This window comes from Dipodomys merriami, unplaced genomic scaffold, assembly GCF_024711535.1.
Source record: "Dipodomys merriami isolate MVZ:Mamm:240054 unplaced genomic scaffold, mDipMer1.0.p SCAF_1, whole genome shotgun sequence".
NCBI classification, from domain to species: Eukaryota; Metazoa; Chordata; class Mammalia; order Rodentia; family Heteromyidae; genus Dipodomys; species Dipodomys merriami.
Window position 1 is genome coordinate 125783295 of NW_027202270.1, and position 26706 is coordinate 125810000.

A 26706-nucleotide genomic window follows, 5' to 3' on the forward strand; every position below is an offset into this window, starting at 1 on the left:
ATGCTTATGACATTGTTGGGTTTAAAAGAATGGGTCACTTTTGATTTATCTCCCTCATGCTCCCCCCTCCCTCCGCCACCCCATCCCAGATCTGGGGCTTGAACTCAGGGCGTGGGCACTATCCCTGAGCTTCTTTTGCTCAAGGCTAGCACTCTACCACTTGAGCCACACCACCACTCTAGCTTTTTCTGTTTTATGTGGTAGTGAGGAACCCAAGGCTTCATGCATGCTAGGCAAACACTCTACCACTAAGCCACATTTTCAGTCTCCCCTCCTCATTCTTTTTTTTTTTTTTTTTGTCAGCAGTGGGGCTTGAACTCTGGGCCTGGGCACTGTCCCTCAGCTCTTTAGCTCAAGGCGAGCGCTCTACCACTTGAGCTACAGCGCCACTTCTGGTTTTCTGGTGGTTTAGTGGAGATAGGAGTCTCACGGTCTCTCCTGCCCGGGCTGGCTTTGAACCATGCTCCTCAGATCTCAGCCTCCTGAGTAGCTAGGATTACAGGCGTGAGCCACCAGAGCCCGGCTCCCTCCTCATTCTTTCCCTTAGCTTTTTCACTCCAGACTGGTGCTCTGTCACTTGAATCACAGCTCCACTTCCAGCATTTTGCTGGTTAATTGGAGATAAGAATCTCATGGATCTTCCTGACAGGGCTGACTTGGAGCCAGGACCCTCAGATCGCAGCCTCCTGAGTGACAAGGATTACAGGTGTGAGCCACTAGTGTCTATAGAGAATCTGTTTCCTAGGTCGGTTAAGGATTCTGGCCCCATCTCTGATCTTTCCCTCCTCCCTCCACTCCTGCCCCGTGTCCATGTGCTGAAGGCAGAAGTATGGCTGCCTTTGGGTGCAGGAGCCTTTCTAGTAAGAATCTAATTTTCCAGAGCCAATTTGCGTCCTGGTTCCATTTTCTGTGCTTCTTCCATTTTCTGTGCCTTTTGCACTGGACCTCCGCAGCGGGAAAAGCTTTGGAGGATGCAGAACTTGTGGGGTTGTACTGTCCTCTGCTGGTCAAACAGGAGTATAACCAGGAGTGGCACAGCTTGACAAGCTGGTAAGGGAAGCTGATTTTGAGTGTGAATGCACTGGAACGTACACACTACATCTCTAAACAGAAATGCTGTTGGGTACAGGTGTCTCAGTTCCACCCACCACAGGGCAATACCACAATCCATTGTGATGTTACCCACACCAGAGGTGGCATCAGATTTGACTGGCTTAAGAGATCCTTCTTTCTCAAGACTGCCCTACTTCAGACACAGCTGCAGGTTGGGGTCCTCAGGACACCTGTATTCTGACAGGTCTGCTACAAACTTGAGGGAAGCTGCAAGTTCAGTTTGGCTAGTCTTACTAGACCGATGCACAACTCACTGGATGTGCTATGACCACAATTACAGTGTTCTGAAGCATGCGACTTGAGAACAGCCAAATGAAGATATGCATGGTGCAAGGTGTAGCCAGGCACTGTGGCTCACATCTGTAATCTTAGTTACTCAGGAGGCTGAGATCTGAGGGTGGAGGTTCAAAGCCAACCCCGGCAGACAAATCCAAGAAACACTTATTTCAAATAACCAGCAAAAAACTGAAAGTGAAGATGTGACTCAAATGGTAGAGTACCAGCTTTAAGCAGAAAAATCTAAGCAACAGCCAAGGCCTGGAGCTCAAGCATGCATGTGTATGTGCGTGTGCACACACAGAGACATACACACTAAAAAGAAAAGACATGGAAGGGAGGGTGAAGATTCCTTCCTCCTAACCAGGGACTCAGGAAGCCTTGGTGTCCCAGGCTTGATGAGAATGCTTTGGATAGCCATGACTGAGTGAATCCTGGCCAAGTGGTTGAACTCCATCTCTAGCCCAGGATCTTGAGGGTTGGGTTAGAGCTCTCATCTGTAGACACTGGTTGGTCTTTGGTGACTAGTTCTCATGCTGAGGCTGTCTAGGGCCATCTAAGTCAGTTCAGTGGCATAACAACACATTACACAGTGCTTCCTCAGTACAAAGGCACATGAGTAAGCCCCACTCACTGAGAGAACCTGGGGTATTGGAGGAGACTGCTGGACTGTTAGGGTTCAGGTTTACAGAGAGATTGGTTGGAGGAAGGGCAAGGCCAACTCCAAGTCTAAGAACTTTTCCCTTGCAGCTTAGAGCTCTGCCCTCGCAAGGACTTTTGAAAGACTTTTGAAAGACAGTTTGGGACTGTCACTTACTTGAAAAGAAGGAGTCAGTATGAAGGGGTCACCTGGAGGGTCACAGAGGTTGTGGTGGTGAAGATTTTAGCTCCTTGTGATTGCCCATCATTACCCAGAATCCACACAAGCAAAAATAAGATTTGTAAGAATAACTGTTTTCAGTTGCTGCAAAAGATAAACAGAAGCATCTAGGGAGTGTAAAAAGACAGTTTTTAATAGATCCTGATACATACAATTGCACATTTGGATGTTTCAAGGTCTCCTCCTCAGGATGGGGGCAGGTCTTACCCAGATCACAAGACACAGAAGTAAGACACAGAACTTGGAGGGTTTTGTGGGTTATAGAGGAGTGAAAGACATCGTGGATGTCAAAGGCTTACCTTTTCCTGGGGAGACAAAGCAGAAGTGGTCAAAGCACCTGGAAGGGTCTAATCTCTGCCTCTGTCTCCCACCCACTGGCCAGTCCAGCTGGGCTGGGGCTTTATCAGTTTATATATTTCTTGCAGTAGGAAGCCTGCAGGGTGGCTCCCTGTATGGATCCAGGGGATCCTCTGGCAGGCAGAGGAGGATTGTGGTTAAGAGCATAGAGCCAGAGCCAACTGGCCGGTGTGTGAAGGTCAGCAATGCTTGTTCCTAGCTTGGGCAGAATGCTTAACTCCTCCGTGCCTTCATTTCCATCTTTCCATCCGGTGTCTACTGGATGTGAATTTTGGCCATCACTGCCTTATTGTTTTATTTTTTTCTTTGTTATCCTCATTTTGATTCTGAGTCCCTATTTCACCATTGTGGATAGAAATTCAACTCCAGGAAGCTCTCAGGGTCTAGTCTTCTGCAAGGGTTGACCTGTCAGGGAAGCTCTGTGGGCTCTAGGCCATTTGTCCTTGTCCATACTGATCACAGTGCATGTGACACAGTGCCTGCCCAGCTGGCCCATGGTGACTGCAGAAGTTCATCAAACCCCTCTGTTGGGTCTGTTCTGCCCACTGGTATCTGTTCTTGGCTATTCCTCATCTTCTTTAAGCTCTTCCTGTTGGCACTGTTTCCCAAGGAATATAAAATTTCAATGCAGAGTGGTCAGCCTTCATGTTGTCTGTTCCATTTGTCACGTGGGACAACCAATGCACCCAGGACACGCGGCTTGGTCGTTGCCCGCCGTGACATGAGGCGAGGTCTCAATCTGTCCCAGTTTGTCTCCTCCTCTGCTTTCCTCAACTTCTGTCTCTTCTGCTACTGCCTCCTACCTCGGAACTCTTTCCCTTTGATACTTCACACAATGACCATGCACGTCCACTGCTTTGGCCCCCTGATCTGCTACTCACTGGCTCCCTTCCCCATGCCTGGAACCCCATTCTACTCCCAGCTTGTCTTGTGGCTCTTGATGAGACCACTGGGGATAAGTCCCTGGTGGTCACAAGATACAGAAGGTGTCCCTACCCAGTGAAGGGCACAGCCCAGCAGCCCAGAGACGCCTAGAGCCAAGCCAGACTCAGACTTTATTTGCTTGTGCACAGCCCTGGCCACGATGCTTGTCCGCTGAGCTTTCCAGTCACTTCTTCTGTTTCACTGTTGTTGACTTGGCAAGACTTCTTTGCTCAAGCTTCTTTCCAGGTGAATCCGGGATGGCTTCTGAAATGTGAAAGAAACTGGTTTGAAAAGGAAGGGAGTGAGTGTGAATCCAGCCACGTGGCTGATGCTCACATTCAAATAATGCCATTTAAGACATTAGCTCTCATCTCGGCAGAACAGGGAATGTGGGTTACGGTCAGTGTTGGCGGGGAGCTTTGGTGGAGTGCTGGCTCAGTGATTAGCAAGAGTTGGATTTATTTATTTGTTTTAGTGTTGGTATTGAGGCTTGAACTCAGGGTCTCTCGCTCTCCCTTGGCTTTTTTGCTAAAGGCGGTGCTCTGCTACTTATGCCACACCTCCACTTCTAGCTTTTTGCTGGCTAACCAGAGATAAAAGGCTCATAGACTTTTCTGCCCAGGCTGGCTTCAAACTGTGATCCTTAGCTCTCTGCCTCCTGAGTAATAAGAATTATAGGTGTGTGCCACTGGTGTCCAGCAAAGGTTGAATTTAAATAATTTTACAACATGCTTACCCTTTGACTCAGCTTGGGTATACCCCACCAAGTTTGTTTTAGAAGAATACAAGTGTAAATACCCTTTAGCAAGGATGTTTGTGACAACAATTTGTATTGGCAAACTATGTAAATTCAACTATTATAATACTTTAAACCTCATGAAAGTGGGATTAAGTTATGAGATTGCTATCCTATGAAATAACATGCTACACTTAAAAAAAACACAACAGAGAGGAATCTAGACATAGGCCAGGCACCCATGGGTGCCCATTTACAGACCCAGACCTCTCAGGAGCAGTGGTCTAGTGTGGTGGGTGATAGAACATTCTAAAACTACAGAGACCTGAGGTCAAGAATCATCTTGGAGGGCTTCGCTTCTCTACATCTCTTTCATCATTCATCACATCATCAGTGAGGCAGTACTGACAAGGGCACAGTGGGAGTCAGATCCCACGCCTGCCTGGTGAACAGTGCATGCTGGGCACACAGTTCAGACTCTGTAGACAGTACTATCGTTTCTACTCTCACCATCTTCATTTTCCCTCTCACCTGCCTGAGTCACAACCTAACTAGCTCCTCCCCTACTCAAAAGTAGAGCAAATACCTGTGGCTTCCCAGAGCACAATGCTGGCTCACACTTCACCCTTGTGATTCCTTTGTCCTCTTGTCCATTCTACCCAGCTTGATATATTCAGCAGAAATGTTACCACCCACTCCCCAGTGATGCCTCTTCCGGACCACAATGGCACCTGGCATGCACTGCCACTGTTCCTCTCACCTGTCAGGGTCTGAGCATTTTCCCCTTGTTACACAGCTGGGTAGGGCTGGAGCTCCTCTGGTCTCAGTTCCAGCCTTGATCCCAGTGGCCAGAAGCATATGCTGAGGCTCAAGCCATGCTACGTGAGTGAACTGTGGAGGAGAAGGCAGGAGGCTGGTGGTGCTGTCCTTGCAGCTAGCGGCTGCAGGCAATGTCTTCTAACTCTCAGAATGTAGATGAGATGATCCCAGGGCCTCCCACTCACCCATCTGGGTCCCTTGGAGAGAGCAGGAAAGGCCAGAGCTCACCTGAAGTCCACTATGCCTTTCTTCTCATCCAGCTTCTTTATCAACTCTCTGACTTGGTAACGGTTTATAGGGACCTTGTTTTGCTAAGGAAGTGAATGGAGTATGTTCCAGAGCTCTCTGCTGCCCCAGTTCCAGTGACTCCCCACCCCCATAAACACCTTGTGCTTCTTGGGACCATGGTGGCTCAGAGGGCACTGTACTACCATACAGAGGGGCTCTCAAGACTCTCAGAGGATCTCCCTTTCTGGGGAGCAATTAAGGGGAAGATCAGGGCCCAGGGTAGTCCCTGGGGGTAGATGGAACTCTCTTTTACAGCATCTAAAGGCCATCCATGCTCCTCCTAGCCAGTTCTGGCCAGCCAGACCTCTCCACCATGGGCCTGGGTACCAGTGTCTTCCCATTTCTGTCTGGGCCTCAGGCTGCTCTCACTACAGACTAAGCCTTCACAGGCACATTTTTGGGGGCCTATGGAGTGCAGGATTTCAGGCCACATGGTAGAACCAAAGTAGAAATGTTGGAGATGTTGGGTATGGTTGCCTTCTTCACTTAGGAGAAAGGCCTAAGGCAAAAAGTGGGTGGCATGTGCCACCATACCTAGCAATGTGTGATTGGGAGCCTCAGGCCATACGATATAGAGAATAGCTTCATCTGGGGGCTGAAGGCCTGGGGTCCCCTCTGGGTCTAGATAAATGAGGTGAATGCCTGCAGTCGATCCCAGGGAGCTTTATGAAGTTTACACATGCTTTTCTGCCCCTCCTCCATGCCTGCAGCCACCAGTAACCAGCACACCTGTACCAGAGCTTTCCGGAACTCGCCCACAGGCATTGTCGTTGATCCTGTAGGATTCAAGCTCTTGAGGAACTCCAAAACTGTGATTTTCTGCTCATCTGCATAGCTCTGAGGAGAAGCAGGAGACACCAGGAGCCATTGTGGCCTTATCACAGCTACCACACCTCCCCTCCCATTCCCCAAAGGGCAGCCCAAGCTCCAGGGCCCAGCAAGGCTGAGAGGAATGGAAAAAGGCAACTCAAGTGACTTGAAGCCCCATAGGTTAGAGCTGCTGTACAGTAAGGACCTTGCACAGGTGCGATGGAGGTCATGATGATGGACCTTGTGTTTCCAGAAGCTTCACCTACTCCATCTATCCATTGACTTAATAGATGGAAGATGATGTTGTTAAGGTAGCATTAAGGGTGTAGGGTCAGTAGTCATCCCATGTCCCATTTGGTTTGGAGACTTCCTCTGTTAGGACTAGTACAAGTACAGATGGGGCACTGTGGGCTGGGGTGGGGGCGGGCTGTTGTTGTTGGCTCAGAAATCACAGATTAAACCATAGCCACCAAGTGTGATGGGTTGGACCAACTCTAGGCACTCTTAGGATTTTTCCATTTACCACAAATGCACATATGGAGAAGCTCTTTGTTTGACAACTTTAAAGATAATATTTCATTGTTTTCTTCTTAAAAACAGTGCTCATATTGGAAGACAATTTTAGATTAGCCAAAAGAAGAAAATGAAAAATAACCCATAAATCTACCCCACCATCTTGGATTTATCTGTATCTATCAATCTGCCTACTGTTCCTACTGTTTTACAAAATGCTCTGTAGTATCATATTTTGAACATCTTTCCAATGTCATTAATACTATTTTGGGTCCTTCTAAAATATATATATATATATATATATATATATTTTTTTTTTTTTTGCTTCTCTTCCTGTCCTACTCAGTCCTTCCAGATGAATGGACATTCCGGCAATGCCCAACTCCTGGATTATGTCCTCAGTTCTTGGTCCCCTGCTTGTCTTTCCCACATCTCCTTTTCCAGAATGCACTATTTCCCGCCATACGGGGAGACCCTCTAAACCTACAATTCCAGGTGTGCAGCTTTAACAGCCATTGGCCATCCCACCAGCACCTCAATCTAGCCCATCCAAAAAGAATCCATTCAGTCTGATTCCCCACACTGTTACCCACTACTGTGGAGAATCCCATGGAGGACCCTGTTGCATTGGATTGTACAGACACTCCGGGAAAGGCTAAGTAGATGACTAGAATCCATATGCCAGCTTCCTCCAGGACTCCCTGGAAACTCTGAGAGGAAGGCTGGAGCTCACCTGGATCAGTTTCATAGGATTTGTCCAGTTCAAGAAGGTTTTCCTGGTGGAGATCCCTTGCATTGTGTTGTGCACCACATCCAGTTGGGGGTGGATGGCACATACCCCATCCAGTATTCGAATGAACTGTTCAGTTACCAGCACATTCTGCAGCAAGGAGAGAAAGAGAGAGAGAGGCCCATGATGAGAGAGCTGCTATTGTGCCACCATCACACCAACCACATGGTTCTCCTCTCCTGCCCACGCCAAGTGCAGGAACGTTTTTCTTTCTTCATTTGTTCTGCAGACCTGCTTCAGAAGTGCTGTTTTAGACCCTGTGATTTGGCTGTTAGGTTTATTCCGTGATTTGGATCAGATATTTTCAATGAGTGCCCATGGTTTGTGACACACTGCCGGCTCAGCTCTGCTTAAAAGCCTGCATTTAGCAGGCAAGATACAACTACGGAGTCGAGAAACTGGTTCTTAAACACCCAGAATGTCCAAATCTACATGTGTTATTCTTAGAGCAGGTGATTCAGAAGAGGGTCCTTGTTCCAATTATCCTGTCATAACTCAAAACGATGACTGGGGACTTCCTTTTGGAAGTGCTTTCAGAGCTGGTTTTTATGGGCTACAGGTGGGGAGGTATGTTTTCTGGGACAGAATGCCTCTGCCAGTTTGATCCATCTGTATCATTCCTTTAGATGGGGTTCTGAGTATCCTTTGCTTTTTCAAAGAATTAAACGCTTGCTTTATGGACTGAAAACTGTAGATATCCTGGTCCTAGTAGCATTTCCAAAGCAGAAACTCTGGTACTGGTTAGTAGAAGTATGGCAGTGTAGCTGACAAAACAGAAGGAAAGGTCTGGGCTAGGGTTTGGATGTGCTTTCCCCTCCTCCCCCTCTAGATCCATTTGTTGGACGCTTAGTGCCCTGGGTGGTGGTGGTGGTGGTGGTGGTGGTGGTGGTGGTGGTGGTGGTGGTGGTGGTGGTGGGTAGTTAGTGCAAACTGATTGGTCATTGCAGGGTGGTGGTGGTGGTGGTGGTGGTGGTGGTGGTGGTGGTGGTGGTGGTGGTGGTGGTGGTGGTGGTGGTGGTGGTGGTGGTGGGTAGTTAGTGCAAACTGATTGGTCATTGCAGGTACCGCCCACCGGCAAGGACTTGAGGAAGTTCTCGCGGGAACTCATGAGAAGGCGTGGTTATAAAGGAGCAAAGCGTGGGTGCTTCCGGTCTCATGGTTCTTTCCCTCCCATGCATACTTCCGCCCCCGTGCCTGGTGGTGATGGGTGCCGTCCCGGGCCCTCGACAGAACCCGTGCCATGCTCTTGAGGTGTTTGGTCCCCCAAACTGTGAGCTAAACAAGATATTTGTTTACTTTTAATTAATTTGTTTTTCCCCTGGCGGCGCTGGGCGTGAAGGCCGCGCCTCCTGCGCGTCACTCCGCTCCAGGCTGATGCTTCGCCCGCTGGAGCCACATTTCCGCTGCGGGGTTTTGGATGGTGGGGTAGACATAAGAGACTCTCAGATTGGTCTTCCGGGGCTGGCTTCAAACTGAAGTCGCCTGAGTAGGTAAGATTTCAGGTGTAAGCCACCAGGGCCTGGCTCAAAACCCTCGAATTTACCAAAGAAATACCAGCCTTAGGTATTTTTTACAGCAAAGAAAACAGATGAACACACGTTAAGCCATGTTATCTGTTATAGTGAGCTCGTGTCGGAGGTTTGGGTGCTCTCCAGGCTGTAAATGGTACCTTCCTCTTTCTCCTTTGTCTTTCTCTCCCTTCCTTCCTCCCTCCTTTCTCTTCCTTCCTTCCTTCTTCCTTCCTTCCTTCCTTCCTTCCTCTCTCTCTCTCTCTCTCTGTGTTTCTCCTCCCCCCTCTTTCTCTTCTTTCTTCTGGTACCATTTGTAATGTACCCCAAAAGCTGAGGCTCAAGTGGTAGAGCAGAACCTGGGTCTACACCTTCCAACCTGCCAGTGGGTGAGGGGCAATGGCAATGTTGGACCTGTGGCTGAGACTCAAGTAACATCCTGGTTGTAAAGGCACAGCTGTGGTATGAGGGCAGACAGAGTATGGAAGGATCAGGGAGGAAGGAATGAAGGAACTCAGTGAAAGGAAAGCAGCTATGCTTTTAAGTTGTGACCAATAAAAATGCAGATTTTACTAATTATTTCTAAGTCGTGTGGCTCTAAATATTCAATATATCACACTTAGTACGTGATAAGACAATTATCTCACAAAACACCACCCTGAAAGGCATTTAAAAATGACTATAACCTTGTTATTCTTTTTCTGTGGTATTAGGGATTGAACCCAGGAGCATAGCCCTTACTGTCTTACTATACCCTGGCTGACCTTATACTCCTGATGCTACTGCCTCCATTTCTTGAGTAGCTGAGATTACAGCTGTGCATCACCATACCTGGTTTACCATTATAGAGCTCTCAAATAGGAGACAAAGCTCTGGAGTTACTCTTTTGTTTCTCAGTTGCTATGGAAAGTTACCTAACCTCTGTGTTTTAGTTCCCTCATAGGTAAAAAGAGAAAATGAGAAAAAGTAGTTGTTATGTCTAGAATTTTGCTTCTTCTCATCCAAAAGAAGTAGAAGTCCTAACCTCAAGTAGCTGTAAATGTGACCTTATTTGGAAATTAGTTTTTTTTTTCTTTTTTTTCTTTTTGTCAGTCCTGGGGCTTGAACTCTGGGCCTGGGTGCTGTCCCTCAGCTCTTCAGCTCAAGGCTAGTGCTCTACCACTTGAGCCACAGCACCACTTCTGATTTTTCTGGTAGTTTATTGGAGATAAGAATCTCATGGTCTTTCCTTCCCGGGCTGGCTTTGAACTGTGATCTTCAGATGTCAGCCCCCAGAGTAGCTAGGATTACAGGCGTGAGCCACCAGTGCCCGGCTTTGGGAATTAGGTTTTTGAACCAGATAAATAAGGTATAATGAGGTCATTTGGATAGTCCCTAACCCAAGATGATTGTACCCTTATAAAAAGAGGATTTAGAGGCCAGATATGGTATTTCACACTTGAAATCTCAGATACAGGAGGCAGACATAGGAGGGGCATGGTCTGAAGTCACCCAGGAAAAAATCTGGAGGCCTTTTTTTTTTAAATTTTTAATTTTTATATTTTGGTTGGTTGTGGGGCTTGAACTCTAGGCCTGGGCGCTGTCCCTGAGCTCTGCAGCTAAAGGCAAGTGCTCTACCACTTAAGTCACAGCACCACTTCCTGTTTTCTGGTGGTCTCATGGACTTTCCTTGCCTGGGCTGGCTTTAAACCATGATCCTCAGATCTCAGCCTTCTGAGTAGCTAGGATTACAGGTGTGAGCCACCAGCACCGGGCTTGGAGACCTTATTAAAAAAAAATAAACTAGGGGCTGGGAATGTGGCTTAGTGGTAGAGTGCTTTCCTAGCATGCATGAAGCCCTGGGTTTGATTCCTCAGTACCACATAGAAGCTAGAAGTGGCACTGTGGCTCAAGTGGTAGAGTGCTAGCCTTGAGCAAAGAAGCTCAGGGACAGTGCCAAGGCCCTGAGTTCAAGCCCCAGGACTGGCATAAGTAAATATAAATAAATAAATAAAGCCAGGTGCCAGGGGTTCACCCTCTAATCCTAGCTTCTAAGGAGCTGAGATTTAAAAATTTTTTTAATTGTTATTACAAAAGTGACGTACAGAAATGTAACAGTTACATAGGTCAGGTCAAGAAGATGTTTGTTTTTGAACAATGGGAGCTGAGATCTTGACTGAAGATTGTGGTTCAATAGCAGCCTGGACAGAAAACTCCGTATTAATCACCAAAAAGCTGTAGCTTAAGTGGTAGAGTGCTAACCTGGAGCAAAAACGCTAAGGTACAACACCCAGGTCCTTAGTTCAAGCCCCAGGACCAGCACAAAACAACAACAACAAAAATTCCCCAAAGCATTAAGGATTGGGGGTGAGGCTCAAGCCTTAGAGTGCTTGCCTAACCAACATGAGGCCTTGAGTTTAAATCCCAGTACTTTTTATTTTTTTTTGTAAAAAGGAATTTTGAGTTGGGTGCTGGTGGCTTATACCTGTAATCCAAGCTACTTAGGAGGCTCAGATCTGAGGATCATGGCTAGAAGTGGGTAAGAAAGTCCAAATAACCATCAAAAAACCAGACATGGCACAATGGCTCAAAGTGATAAAATGCTAACTTTGAGCAAAAAAGCTCAGGGACAGCGCTTAAGCCCTGAGTTCAAGCCCCATGACCAACAAAATAAAAAAAAAAAAAGAAAAAAAAAGGAAATTTTTGGTGGAGAAGACATGCACGCAGGAGAAAGCCAAGAAAAGTAAAGGGACAAGCCAAAGAACACCAGGGTCTGCCAGCTACCACCTGAAGCTAGGAGAGAAGTGGAGAATGAATTTCCCCTTGCTGGCAGCCCCCTCAAAAGGAACTGGTCTGCCTGATGCCTTGGTCTTGGATGCCCGGGCTGCACCTCCAAGGAACAATGCATTTTTATTGCTTAAGCCTCAGTCCTAGGACAGAACATAATTTTCTCCCTACTTGCTACAGTAGCATTAAAAGAGCTGGGATTTTAAATCTGCTTAGAGACAAAGACCATCAAATGGCAGACAAGTATAGACTATTGTTAGTATCAGTCATTGCTGCTCTGAGGATTCAGGCTAGAGCCCCTTGCAGGAGTCCAAAGTAACCTAGCTGGGTTTCCTCCTCCAAATACTGTTCTGAATGCAACAGGCCAAGTTATATAATAAAAATACCTTTGTTGTCTGCTATAAATTCCTGTGATTATGGAACATTGTATGATTCAGTCCATTCAGTAGTAAACCAATGATATTTTGGAGCTCTTCTACCTTTTCTTTTGGCTCTCAGGTTTATGTGTTGGGTTCCCAAATCTGGTCAATTATTTCACTGTGATGTTACTGACACAATGGCTATTCCTTCAGAAAGGACCCTTCTGGAGATGGTAGTAATATCAAAAGGAGAGTCTTTTTGTTTTATATTTCTGTGAGGACTACGGGAATTGAGCCATTGGAGCTGGTGGCATGAAAGCATGCCTAGTAGAAACAGCTACCATTTGATTACTCACAGCAATGTCCAGCTCTTCCATCTTGGATTTGAGGTTTTTCTTGATGGACGTGATAAGTACAACTGCTCCTTCCATACTCATAGGGTTCAAGAAAAGCTATGGGAAGAGAGGCAGGACAGGAGGGGGCTGAGATGAGGCAGGAGAGGCTGGTTTAAGGCAGGACTTCCATTTCGTCCCATCAAATCACAACCCACTATCTCCTTTCTAGACTTTTCTATCAGTACCTGTTTCCCTGTCCATCTGCTTGTCCACCCATTTGCCTCATTACTCATCCATCCACCCATCCATCTCCTTTCTCATCCATATCTGTCCATCCATCCACTTACCCATTCACCCATCCTTTCTCTTGTCTTACTCACTACCCCTCCATGTACTCTGTCATCCCTCCATCCCTCCCCTTTTCATCTTTCTCACCCACCCACCCAATTCATGTCTCCTCCCATCCGTCTGTCCATCCATCCATCCATCCATCCTCTGTCCATCCATCTCACTTCTCATTCATCTCACTCCTATCTCCCTTCCTATCCATTCATTCATTCACCCACCAACTTCCCCATCTCCTTTCCTGTTCATCCACCCACCCATCCACCCATCTACCCATCCATCCATCCATCCAATATTGGTTGGAGGCTTGCCATGTGCCAGCCACTGGCCTAAGCACCAAGAGATGCACAAGCAGACATGACAGGTTTTCTGCTTTCAAGTAAGGTAATACAGTAGTTGAGTTGGGAAGAAAAGTAAGTAAGCAGATGGTATCAGATGTGATATGAGAGCGGTGACAGAGGTACACAGGTTTACTGTAGGAATGAGGAAAGGAGCATGAAGCACCAGGGAGGGGATCCTTGAGCTAAGCCTTGTGGGACAGATACTTCTGAAGAAATGAGAGAATCCAGGAGGAAAAAGATTCATCAAAGGAAAAAAAATGGGCAGGCAAGTACAAAGGAGTAAAGATATGAAACCATATGAGGTGTTTGGCATAGCACATGTTTTGTAAGCAGGCCCCAGAGCTAGGGTCAGCCGCACAGACCTTGTGGCTTGGGACATTATTGTCATGGTTCTGGGAGCCATCACAGCATGGATAGAGGTGAAGAGTAGAGCACATCGAGCTAGTAGCTCTGCTTACTTGCTGCCTGACCTTGCATTTAATTCCCTGACCACTTTGTACCTATCACTGTGGTAGAGCTGCTCCGAGGTCCAGTGTTACATCTCAGATGGAGCATTCAGACTTGGGCCTGGTGCATAGTATGTGATCAGTAAATGGGGGTTATTGTTACCAAAGTCTTCACTTGGGTTTAGGAAGAAGGCTGAAAGATCCATTGAGCATTTACTATGAATAGATGTTTCCCAGATTCTGGTGCAGTCTAGGGATAAAAGGTCAGTGTAGGCTGTGCCCTGGAAGAGCTTCCAGTTTTTGCAGACTCACTTCTCCAGAAATGTTTCTAGTTTTCAAGATAAGGAAAGGGCCTGGCCTGGGTCTGAATGTGCCAAATAATAAATAGATACTCCCTGTGGCAAAGCCAAGTGTCCTTATCTGTGACCAAACTAAGAAGTTTTGATCTCTACTTCCCTCTTCCAATTTTCAAACACTTAAAAATTAGAATTTATTACCTATAGCCTATGGAGAAATTAGGAAAAAAGTTCAAAAAAATGTTTGAACCAGAGATAACCCTGTTGCCACTTGTCTTCTTAGACTTTTAAAGTTCAGGTTCTGCTGGATGCTGATGCCTGTAATCCTAGCTATTTATTTAGGATGCTGAGATTTGAGGATGGAGTTTGGAAGCCATCCCAGCCAGGAAAGTGTGAGAATCTCTAATTAACGAACAAAAGCCAGAAAGGTGTGGCTCAAATGGTAGAGTGCCAGCCTTAAGCAGCAAAAACTAAGGGATAGCTTGCTGCTCCTGAATTCATGCCTCAGAACTGGCACACACACACACACAAAAATGAAACAACAAAACAGATTCTCAAAACAATCCTTGGCTTCATTAGGCCCTGAAGTTAGTCACCTCTCTGAGTTATACCTGGCTCTACTCCATGTAGCTGAGACTTCAGCTTTGTCATTAGATGGCCAGTCTAGTTGTTCTCCCTGCATTACACAGATCTTAGCTTCCTCTTGTTCCTTAACAGCTCTGGCTTTAGTTCTTTAGAATTGCAGGTTCATCATCAGTTTTCTCACACTCCTTCCTTCAATACAAGGACCTCCATATCTGGCATCCTCCCAGAATTTCCACACCTTGAGTGAGTTGGAATGGCTTTGTAAAGGCAGGTATCACTGGCTGCCCTCTGCCTCTTACTAGTTGTGTGGTCTCAGTTGTCTCATCTAATGGGTGGAGCTGACGGAGCCCCTTTTGTTAGGCTGGGCTGTGAGTGATGATGTGGCATAGCTCAGGTTGATGCAATGTGCGGCTCATGATAGCCCCAGAGAGAGGAGCTGGTAACAGAAGGCCTCCTCCTGCATCTGTTTTCAAACTGCCCAGCAGTATCCATGTTGTAAGTAAAAATGAACCATGAATCCATCTATCCGTTCACTTAACCCAGATTCATTGGCATCTACTATGTGCCCACCACTCTACTAGCATAAAGCTAGACAATTTGCAATCACTTAGATGAAGGCAGCAGATTTTGCAGGCAGAGTGAGCTCAGTTCTAGGAGCTGCAGGAGGCCATAGGGCTGAGGACCTGCTGTGCACTGAGCTCTGCAGCAGAGCAGAAGTTCAAGCAGGCCGGGGAGTGGCGTGTGGTAGGAAGGGGAGGAAAGAGGACAGGGAGGCCTTCACTGGCAAACCACGGGGAGCTTTTAGAGGCTGGGGAGGCACACAAGACCAGAGGATTAGATTTGAGTAACAGGAAGTCATTGAGGTCTAAGCTAGAAGGTAAGAGATTGAAGGTGGCATGGAGGGGAGTAGAAATCAGTTCTGTGTGCTTAACATACCATGACCTCAGTGTGAAGAAAAGGCTGTGGGAGACCCAGGTGGGACAGGAAAGAACAGCCCTGAGGTGATATTGATACATTGATTCATAGCACAGAGGGGCAGAAGATGCACATACAGGAAGTATAAGATGGAGGACCCAATAGTTCTCTCCAACATTGTCCAGCCTTGCCACCCTGCTGCCCTCATTACTCTCCCCACCCCTTCTTGTGGCCTTCCCAGCCCAAGAATACCTTCAGCACTTGGAGGGTTTCATTGAGTTCTAGGCCCCTGCTGATCCTAGTGGCCCCTTCATTATTGATGTTGTTACTGCTGACATCCAAGTAGCAAAGGCAGGAATTGACTTTGAGGACTTCTCCTAGGGCTAGGGCCCCTTCATTCCCAAGGCCATTCATGGAGAGATCCAGTGTCTTCAGGGTCACATTAGTCTCCAGGGAAGGGAAGAGTATCATGATCAAGGTTGTGTAAGTCTCACCCAGACAAGTACTCACCTTCTATCCCCTGCTGGCATTCATTGGTCCCCTAGAGCCCAGTGGTCCCTTGGAGAGGCAGATTTGCTCCATCACTTCAGATCCCTCCCAGCTGGAGTTAAGAGTCTCAAGCACTCTTGAGACTTGTCCCATTTGGGTTCTGGTTTCTCCACTCCTTAAGTATACTTCTTCTTGAAGGATCCCCAAACATGTCACCTAGCCCTCAGCAGGTAGAAATATATATAAATGCACATGCAGGAATTATGGCAGGGAGCCAACAACTCAGAAGCATTTGGTGAGGGCTCAGGATGCCTTCACAATGGTTTCTATGGGGAAGAGATTCAAGATGGCAGGAAGGGAGGGCCTGGCTGACCTCACTTGGGCTTATCACACCACTCTCAGGGAGTCTTACCCGGAGACCGTTGCACAAGGCTATAGCTCCCTGTGTGTGGAAGTGATTCCAGCTTAGATCCAGTGACTGGAGCCCTACATTGAAGCCTGGGATGGAGGAAGGGCTCAGCTTAGAATCCCTTACATCCCAAAGAACCTAGCATCAGAGTTAACAGAGCCATGGTGTTGAGGCCTAAGAGCAATCAGTGGGCATGGAAAGCAGAACCCTCAGGAAATAACTTTCTCAGTTTAGACACAAAATTGCAAGAGGATCCCCAATGCTGGGAAAGACAAAGTAAAATATCCATAGTCTTCTATTATAAGTGCAAAGTACATTGGTATTATCTATTTGGCCAATATTAATAGGATCACAGATACTTTCCCATTAAGATAGCCCCTCACACACCTTTAAGAAGACAGAACAGAATATGGAAGGGTTATATACTTGGATCAAAGAAAACTTACCTATAAGTATTCATTAATAAAGATAAGCTTTGTGACTCACAGTGGAAGGGCAAAGCATACCACCATGTTCATAATTGGAACATTCAGAACTACATGCACATAAAGGTACAAGAAGCCCTCTTTCCTCTCCTTCCCTTTGGCTGTTCCCTTCCCCCATAGAAACCTACCTAGCATTTGTCCCAGTTGTTCTCCTCCTATATCAGAGAAGTCGTTGTGACTGAGAGCCAATGTCTTAATTCGGTAATTGGACTAAAGGAACAAATGGTAGAGTTTTATTTCATTTTTAAAATTTATTTTTGTTGATGTGGGGCTTGAACTCAAGGCCTGGGTTCTGTCCCTGAGCTTTTTTGCTCAAGGCTCTACCACTTTGAGCCACAGCTCCACTTCTGGTTTTTAGGTGGTTAATTGGAAATAAGAGTCTCATGGCCTTTCCTGCCCTGGACTTGCTTTGAACCACGATCCTCAGATCTTAGACTCTTGAGTAGCTAGGATTACAGGCAAGAGCTACCAGCACCTGGCTAAGAGTTTTATTTTAATTTAATTAATTAATCAATTAATTAATTTTTTGGTTTTTGGAGACAAGGCTTCATTGTGTAGCTCAGCCTGGCCTTGAACTCAAGATCTTCCTGCCTCACATTTTTGAGTACTGAGATTATAAGTGTATACTACCACACCTTGCAAGAGAGTTATTTTTTTTGTCTTCAGACTGAAATTTTCTCATTTCAGGGCAGTATGATGGAGGTTCTAGGTACCAAAACCTGGGTGGGCTAGAGTAAAAGGAAAACAGTTTCTTATTATTTTTGTTTGTTTGTTTGTTTAACTATCAATGGCCTGGGAGAATTCAGTGCTATCCTAAAAGCTCTACCACTTGGGAAGTGCTAAAACATTCATCAGCTCCCTAAATCATGCAAATGGCTTTGTTTCACTATGCCTAGAGCAGTTCTTCCTGGTCTCCCAGGCACATTCCCACATTGCTCACCTGCACCCATGCTCCTTACCGACATGGCTTGGCATAAGAGTACTGCAGAGTCTTCCTTGAAGTTATTTCCTGTAGTGAGTGTTCTGTATTAGCAATGAACTTTAGACCCTGACCCCCTTGCCCTCCCATATTGTAGCCCTGCCATCCTTGCCCTTTCAGAACAATTGGGCATACAAAGATGACAAGCATTTACAGCAAATATGTAGACATGAGGAAATAGGAGAACTTGTGTTTACTATCTGCTTTATTTCTCCTTTTGTCTCTGACACTTGAGTATGAATATCTGTAGCTTATAAAGAGTACCTAACACTTTCCAGGTGTGGTGTAAGGCACAGTCCAGGCTGGCTTGGGTATAAATGTGAGACCCTGTCTCAAAAATAACCAAAGAGGCCAGGTGCTTGTGGTTCACACCTGTATTCTAGCTACTGAGGAGGCTGATATCTGAGGATTGCACTTGGAAGCCAGCCTGAGCAAGAAAGTCTGTGACATTCTTAACCTTTATTTAACCACCAAAAAGCCAGGAATAGAGTTATGGCTCAAGTGGTAGAGGACTAGCCTTGAGCAAAAAAGCTCAGGGAGAATACCCAGCCCCTGAGTTAAAGCCCCAGGACTAGCACACATATAAAAAGCCAAGGCATGGCTAAAGTGGTAGGTAGGTCCTCTTCTTGGATCTCCAAGAAGATGACATTTGAATGGAGGCATGAATGGAGTGAGCCATCCAAGCTAGCCTGGTAGGGATCTGAAGGTGGAGACATTTAAGCAGAGGGAAGGGTGCTGTGAAGCACATCAGAGAAGCTTTGTCAGGAAAGCAGGAAGCTAGTGTGGCCAGGAGGAAGAAGGATGAAAGAAGCTGGCCTGGCTGAACTAGACTTTGGGATTCTCTCTGTTCTTCTCCTCTTCCTTTATTCCCAGTGCACTCTCCCTCTCCTTCCATGGGCTCACCTGAAAGCTTCAGTTTTGAGAGTGAAGAGGTATTTCCCTGGAGGAAGTCTGAGATGATCTTAGCCCCTTCCAATCCAATCTTATTGTTGGAAATATTCTAAAAGAAAAAATCATGTTTATGTATGCAAGAATTGCACCAAAGGGCCCTCCCTAACTAGTGAGGTCAGAGGGAGGGGGACTTTCAGAGGGAGTATAGCATGAGGGTGGGGACAGAAGACTAGGGTGAAAGGATTAGTGCAAAGGATGACATAGACAGAGGAAACCTGGTCCCTGCTTCCCCCTCGACTTCCCAGCAGGTCTCAGTTTTCCTCTGAAGTTACTTCAATAACTCCATTTCCTCAATTTACCCTGTCTATTTCAGATGAGACTGTTTTTTTTTTTGTTTTGAAACAAGGCAGCTTCATTTGAAGAATTTGCCATGAAGCAAATAAAAAAATTAGTTTGAAGTAAATAATCAGCATGAATTCCATTCATTGATCCACAGATTATGAATCATTTCACTAAAAAGAATGCTACCCATGGACAGAATATTTTTAGGCCAATGGGACAGACTTTGTATAGCCCAGCCATTATGGTCTTACTTGTTTTTGTTTTTCCCTCTTTTTTTTTCAGTCCTGGGCCTTGAACTCAGGGCCTGGGCACTGTCCCTGAACTTCTTTTGCTCAAGGCTAGCACTCTACTACTTGAGCCACAGCACCACAACCAGCTTTTTCTGTTTATGTGGTGCTGAGGAATTAAACCCAGGGCTTTATACATGCAAGGCAAGTACTCTATCACTAAGCCACGTTCCCAGCCCAACTGAGTTTTTTTTTTTGTTTTATTTTTTCTCAAGGTTAGCATTCTACTGCTTTGAGCTACAGTGCCACTTCTGGTTTTCTGGTGGTTAGTTTGAGATAATAGTCTCATGGACTTTGCTGGCATTGAACTGCAGTCCTCAGATCTCAGCCTCCTAAGTAGCTAGGATTACAGGTATGACCAAATGGTGCCCAGATCAGATTGTTTTTTTTTATGTTGGCAAAATACATACATAATTTCCCAGCCTAACCAGTTTTAGATGTATAAGATTCCTATTGTACAGCTATCACCACCACCTGTCACCAGGCATATTCTGTTTGATGAAATTGTTTCATGCAACTATGCAGAGGCAAACATCCATTTACAGACTTCTAAAGTTCAGACAGAAATGCTGTTAAATTTCCTTCCAGAGAACACAGTCCCCCTCCAGCTTCTGATGCATATTCCTTCTCTGAGCAGTCATGTCAGACAGAAGGTGGCCTGATTCTAGGCAGGGGCCTCTGGCTTAGTTTGGGTGACTTCTGAATTGTGTATGTGTTAGGAGCCCATGGAGCATGGCACAGTACCAATTCTTGGAGATAGTAGTTCTCTTGCAGCATTTCCACCAAGCTCAGAACACCCTCTTCTGTGATGCAGTTATCTTCCAGTTCCAGCTTGATGATGGTTGTGTTGGACTTTAGCCACCATAAGGCAGGGGTGGGAGAGGAGAGAGGAGAAAGACACAGAAAGGATTGGTGACCTAGTGGTTTCTAGTCTTCAACTTGGCCCCTCTCTTGCATTCCATATGAGAGGGTGTTATGGTCAAAAGTGGATTGTCCCCCAAGGGTTCATGTTTCAGAGGCTTATTCCCCTGTGTGGTGATGTGAAGGGGGGGGGGACATTAAAAGGTGGGGCCTAGTGAAAGTCGTTACTGGCTCTTCCCCTTCTCTCTTTGGCTTCCTGTCTTGTCATACATCGTTCCAGCATGGTGATGCTGCTTGCCACAGACCTTTCCTAGAGCCAAGCTGGTGTCTGAGCCATGCTCTTGAACCTACTGTGCCAAATAAAATCTCCTTTTTTCAAAAGTAAAACTAGCAAGCCTCAGGTGTTTCATTATAGCAATGGAAAAATGGATGAATGTAGAAGGCATAGAGATGCAGACTAGGAATTCTGAGGAGTGGAGAGGACAGGTGAAAATAATACAGATGAGCAATGTCACTGAGTTTTGCTAGAAACTGGAAGAATTCAGATAAGGGTTATTAGTTCTATTAGAGGAATAAAAGGTGAGCAAGTGGACAAGAATGAGCCAAACATTTTTTAAAATAATGCCCCCTCCCCCCAGAGAGAAGACTGCTACCTACTGTGAGCTTAAGGGTAATGTGGTGTGCTTCTTAAAGAAACTGAAATATGAAGATGTTTGCAAGGAGCTCCTTTGAACTGTTTGTTTTTTCATCTTTTCTTCCAGTTTGGTCTTAGCCTTACCTGATACTCTTTTCATAGGAGCCACCCTCAGGGCTGTGGAAGGATCTGGACTTAGTGGGGTAGGCCAAATTCATTCATGCTCAAGGACAAGGAAGATGTCCCCATTGCCTTGAAGACTGGGTACTGCTTATCAATATTTAGCACACAAGTTGTTACCAAATAGTGCTATGTTTAATATATGTGTGTGTGTGTGTGTGTGTGTGTGTGTGTGTGTGTGTGTGTGTGTGTGTGTGTGTGTGTGTGTGTGTGTGTGTGCATGTGTGTGTGTATGTGTGTGTGTGTATGTATGTAAAGAATGAGCATGTGGGGGAAAAACAACCCCTGACATTGCCCATAAATGTTGTTCCATGCCAAGTAGAGCCTGGACACCTCAAATGAACACCATTTATCATATACCTTGAGGAATCACTGTCAAATATGTTCTGACTGATTACTTTCCAGCCAAAATCAGAAGGGCACATTACAAGACTTTTGAATGGTGCCATTCATTTCCCAATTGGATAAATTTCAAAGCACAGCATTAATTCCTTACTCATCTCCTCAGACTTCTGCATCATTGGACTCAGCTGCATCCACCTTCTTGGCCCTTGTCTTTCATGACTCTACCTAGCTTCTGCTACCTCTCCATCAGTGCTTTACCTTCCTAAATGAATAGTGCTGTACTCACATATAATTGTTAATTCTCTGTGCTGAAAGCCAGGTTTTTTTGTATGCACTCAATTATAATTATAAAAGCTATGATAAATTCAAGTTCAGGTGGTTGTTTGGCCATGCCATGCCAAGTGATAACATTATTCTTGCAGAATTTTACAATGTGGTCTTTGAAAATCATAATTATTGCAAAAGGCAGACATTGAATGGAAAGGCTCAGTAGCAGACCTATTTATAGCAAAGGCGAGCTTTGAAATAGAGGCCAGGTTTGCATTTTGTACTGTGCTCTGAATTTAAATTTTGGGCCTAATTCCTAAGCCAGCCACTTTTCAAGGATGGCACCTTATATCTTGAGTGCAAAAAAAGCACAGACTTTATGACTTTAAGGGCTACCTAGCAGCTCTTCCCAAGAACTACAGGGAAAAAGCAACTGGCAGCTGAGCAGAGCCCAGGGTTTAAAGATTGTGTATAAAGGTTGATGTTTAAGTTCCAAAGGAAAGGCCTTGCCACCTTGACAAACCTCTGTGTCCTCCTCTCCCTCCCTCCCCCTCCCCCTGCATGCTTACCACCAGGGCTATAGCAATGGCCTTGGTACCCTTGGGGCCCAGCCCATGGTGGTTGAGATTCATGTGGGGCTCTTCCATGTTGCGTAAGAAGTAGGAGGCAGGCACAACGCCCATCAGTTTGCAGGCCTCCAGGTATAGCTCCTTCTGTCCAGTGGTGTAGTACCTCTCTGTATCTGTGGAGAAACACACATGAAACCTTTGCCTTATTTCTCTAGCCCCAGGCAATGTCTAATTTTGACTAGACTCCCCACTTTCAGATATCTATCCCTGTGCAGGCTAGCTCGAAGCCAACTCTAGGCCCAAAGTCAGCCTATTGTTGGAGAGGGAGACTTCAACTCCAGATAGCCCCAAATGGATATCTCACTTTGGGTTATAGGGAGGAGGACTGGGGTTTTAGGCCCCTGGACTTTCTAGGAGAGGTGAACAGTCTATTTTACCCAAACTTCTCAGACTGGCCCTATCCAGTGAGTGGTCACCAGAGATATATAAAGACTCATTCCCCTGCCCACCTTGGAACAATCCTGAAAGGAATCAGCAGCTTTTGATGGTTCAGAGCATTCCCATTTCAATTTTAGTTTCACTACCACCATTAAAATATGAGCCATGACGTAGGTACAGTAGCTCAAGCCTGTAATCCTAGCTATTAGGAGGCAGAGATTGGAAGATAGCAGTTTTGAGGCCAGTTTGGCCATACAAGTTTGAGAGACTATTTCAACCAAAGGCTGTGCACAATAGTGCGTGCTTGTGATCTCTTATGACACAGGGAAGCACAAGTAGTCAGATCTCAGCCGAGGCATAAAGCAAGATTCTTAAATCTTGGACCTGATTCTTAAATCTTAAATCTTGGTTATTTTCAAAAAAGGAGTTTGAGGCATGGTTCAAGTGGCAAAATGCTTGCCTTGCAAGCACAAGGACCAAATTGGATTTCCAGTATCATTATATCTATATATGCCATGAATAAAACTTTGACAACATTTTGAGTTGGGTCAATTAGAAGAAGGCCCAAGTAGGATAGAAGGTCAACTCAAAATGGCAAATCAACACAAGTCAGAAAGACTTTGGAACTCATGAGAAACAAGCAGCTTTGTTCCTGAGTGGGCTTTTTCCATCTGCCATCCCTGATGACAAGTGTAGCTCCTGATTACATAGCTGATCAGTGATAACAAGCTCGCAGAAGTATAGACTTCGTCTTCATTCCAACCCTTGGGCCCTTTGTTCCTTAGACCATCTTGGCTCATGGGCAGTAGGCACAGTTCTCCTTGCTTCTCCCATACAATGATGTCCTCATTAGGCAAGTCTACTTGGTGGCAGGGCCTCCTCTGTCCAGCTGGCATTTAATCTGCATTTGATTTTTCTATGGGCCTTTGGCCAACCCACCCCAGGCATTTCTAAGGCAGACAATGGAACTCTGTTGGGGAATGGACAGCTTCCCAGGGAAGCTCCTGGGAAGGAGCTAGAATGGCTGCCTAGCAGGTCTCCCAGTTTCCATACTATTGACATTTTGAGCTAGAGTCTTCTCTACTGTAAGGGGCTGTCCTATACATTGCAGGATTTTTAGTAGGATTTCCTGGCCTGCACACACCATTTGCCAATAACGTCCAGGGCCTAGCTTGCCAAATGTCCCCTAGCTGCATAGTTGTTTCTGGGTAAGAAAATCACTGTTGTTCAGGAAACAGCCTGTGGTTGGGTGAGCAAATCCTTTTTCTATCTCCCTCATGTGGATTCCCCATCCGCTCACTGCTCTTTCCAGGAAGCCCTTCCTGCCCTGTTCTAGCAGCTTGGCACCAGCATAGGGACACTAGAAACTAGAACAAATTAGGCTCCAGTGTCTGCTTGGGATAGAACTTACTTTTTTTTTTTCCTAGATGTAGGGCTTGAACTCAGAGCCTGGGTACTGTCCCTGAGCTATTTTGCTTAAGGCTAGCACTTTCAGCCACAGCTCTGCTTCTGGTTTTCTGGTGGTTAATTAGAGATAAGAGTCTCACAGACTTTCCTGCCCAGGTTGCCTTTGAACCATGATGTTCGATCTTGGCATCCTAAGTAGCTAGGATTATAGGCATGAGCCACCAACACTCAGTGGGACAGAACTTTTGCTAAGAAATTCAGTCATTAGGAAGTGGCGCTGTGGCTCAAGCGGTAGAGTGCTTGCCTTGAGCTGAAGAGCATAGAGACAGTGCCCAAGCCCAGAGTTCAAGCCCCAGGACCGACAAAAAAAAAAAAAGAAAGACAAAAGAAAAAGAAAAGAAAAAAAATCCGTCATTAGAGCTTTCCTATGGGTCAGAGAAGGGAAGGTAATTTTGTCTCTTGGACTTTTCAGCCCAGGCTGGCTTCAAACTGGGATGCTCAGATATCAGCCTCCTGATTATAGGAATGAGCTAAGATTATAGGAATGAGCCACCAGCACCTGGTTCATAGGGAAACATTTAATGGCCAGAAACTCATTTGCATCTTGATTCTGCTTTCAACAAGCTGATGTGGGAGACAGGCCATAGCCTGGCACAGCATCTGCTCTCTCCTGGCCAGCCTGGAGGAGGTGCTGTAGAACTAAACATAGCTTTTCTGCACTATCCCACATGTAGGGTGGTCCATTCTGCAGAGCCAGCTTTCTCCAGCCACCCTCTCCTCAAATACCCACCTCACCTTCAATCTCCAGATCTGTCTCTGAGTCCTCCTGGGTTGTTTTTTCTTTCTCGACATTGGAGGGTGCTTCGGCTTCACAGTAGAGCATGTCATCACTGCTGTGAGTTGCTAACTCTGTTGTGTCATCTGCAAGAAAAAAACATCTCCTTGGCTTCTGTTGGAAGGGGGAAGGGTCACTGCTCCTCCTGGCCTCCCAGGTCCTGGCTGTAGCTTTTGTCCCTGCAGCATTGCAGCATCGAATGTCAACCTCCCATGTTACTAGGTAACTCCCGTTCTAGCAAGCCTTCCTTCTAACAAGCAGCACAGTGCTGCCTTGGGACTGAATAGTTGTTGGTAAGATCCTGGGATGCTTCTAAATGTCCCCTGGGCACTGGTTGCTCCTGCCCCATTCCTTGTTGGGATGGTCTTGGTGAGCTCCATGTTCACACATGTCCCCTTTCATTTGCTTGAGTGGTTTTAACTGCCCACTCTTACTCTTTCAGATGAAAGGATGTGACCCAACACCTGTCTTGCTTATTGCCAGATGCAAATAGTGCTGGGGAGTGAAGGAGAAGGGGAAAGGGCTGGGCAGGTGGTGACTGGGGTCAACTGTGAAGTAAAATAGGATCTGTTGCAGGCAATAGAAGGCAATTTTTGATTTCTAAGAATTTCACCTAGCTTCTTCCAATCCTATATTGTTTCTATGAGTAGGCAAAGAGGGCTTGAGTAGATAGATTCCCTGGCTTGAAGTTGCTGTTATTAACTACTCTAGTCTGGTTTTTGAGGTGCTGGCGGGAGGAGCAGCCCTTAAGACTTGCTCGTGTTTTGTCTACAGGGCCACTGATCTGGGACCAGGGGTGGGTTCCTGAAAGCTGTTCACAAGGCTCAATACTCAATCTTCCATAATCCCTAGGATTCTAGTGGCATCAGGCAGTCATACTGTGCTTCTCAGCCTACTCATCAGTTTTTGTAGTTTTGACCACCCAGGTTCTAGGATGGTAGGGTGCCTAATAGTACCATAAAGACAGACCTGTATCTCTGTTGGTCCTTGTTCATAGACCTGGGCTCCCATTTTTATTTCTCACTGTGTGAGACAAGGTTTGTGTAACACATGACATGACTAGTGGAGGCCTGATGGTCAGAAGACTTAAAGCAGCTTCTGAGCTGTAAACTGCTGCCTAGGACCTTGAAAAAAAGTCAAACAAGTTTAGAATAACATTTTCTAAATTAGTATAATGCTGATAAATGTTCAACAATTGTCCCTCTTGCAAAGACACACATATCCTGACTTACAGTGTCAGCCAATTCATGTGGCGTAAATATTCCCAACATGGCTACCTTCTAACTATGAATATGACATCAGCCAGCCCACAGAATGGAAATGATGGTTGGCTAGAGCCAATATAAACCAGCTTCAATGCAGCATCCTTTCTGTCAACCCTCAAGCCCAAGCCACTATAACACAACATCCCAATTCTAGAAGGAACTAGGCAGAGAGAAAAAGTGCTTTGGGGGAATCTGTGTCATCATCAGGTGCTATTTCCCACAGCCCAGGAGGGCCCAGGGATTGGAGATAGAATGCCTTTTCACCTTGTGTCTTGGACTCAAGAGATTCCTCCTCATCCATGCTGCCAGGACTCTAGAAGGCTGATGCCAGCTTCTTGCCAACTTGAGACTGCTTCCCTAAGCAGCACACTTTTCCATTCAGCTTTGTCTTAAACTATGTATATTGCCCTGGCAGAGGCAAGTTCCAGGGGAGCTTGCACCTATCTTTTCATCCCAGAAAGCCTGGAGGACAGCAAGCTTGGGTGGGAATTGGACATGCATGGGTTTGATCCGAACTCTGTCTGGGAGAGGTAGCTACAGCCCCAGCTCATCAGGGAGAATGGTATAGTTCTACACATAGGAACCTTGTCAAAAAGATGCCCACCCACCCTGTGACTTTGT

The 26706-nt window shown here is 46.0% G+C and overlaps 2 protein-coding genes across 3 annotated transcripts in view; one reads left to right on the top strand and one right to left on the bottom strand.

Annotated features, from left to right (window-relative positions):
• Nucleotides 1-2418: 2418 nt before the first annotated feature.
• On the bottom strand, nt 2419-26470 carry Lrrc74a (leucine rich repeat containing 74A). Its single transcript, XM_070029189.1, has 15 exons — nt 26350-26470; nt 24781-24906; nt 22141-22313; nt 20029-20136; nt 18668-18764; nt 17745-17794; nt 16914-16995; nt 16304-16389; nt 15655-15849; nt 12496-12591; nt 7450-7596; nt 6123-6230; nt 5334-5416; nt 5047-5177; nt 2419-3814 (listed from the first exon to the last, which is right to left on the bottom strand). Exons 1-14 carry the CDS (start codon nt 26384-26386, stop codon nt 5165-5167), a joined length of 1401 nt encoding a protein of 466 aa, XP_069885290.1. The 5' UTR covers nt 26387-26470; the 3' UTR covers nt 2419-3814; nt 5047-5164.
• The window catches only part of Angel1 (angel homolog 1), a 49926-nt gene continuing 31954 nt past the window's right edge, over nt 8735-26706 (top strand). Inside the window, exon 1 of one of the 2 annotated variants that reach the window (XM_070029136.1) lies at nt 8735-8776. In XM_070029136.1, coding sequence (XP_069885237.1) covers nt 8747-8776 — 30 coding nt within the window. In that variant the 5' untranslated portion in view covers nt 8735-8746. Of the gene's footprint in view, nt 8777-8979; nt 8997-26706 lie in introns of those variants that run through there. The other variant, XM_070029157.1, reaches the window with a different exon arrangement.

Bases quoted from the DNA above. Each gene is read 5' to 3' on its own strand.
- Lrrc74a (XM_070029189.1), bottom strand. From the start codon at position 26,386: ATGGATGAGGAGGAATCTCTTGAGTCCAAGACACAAG. The intron at 17,795-18,667 runs GTGAGCCCATGG...CACTCACTACAG, and splicing joins CTCAAAACTGAAGCTTTCAG to GAAATAACTTCAAGGAAGAC. The intron at 12,592-15,654 runs GTATTCTTGGGC...CTCTTCCCATAG, and splicing joins AAACCCTCCAAGTGCTGAAG to CTTTTCTTGAACCCTATGAG.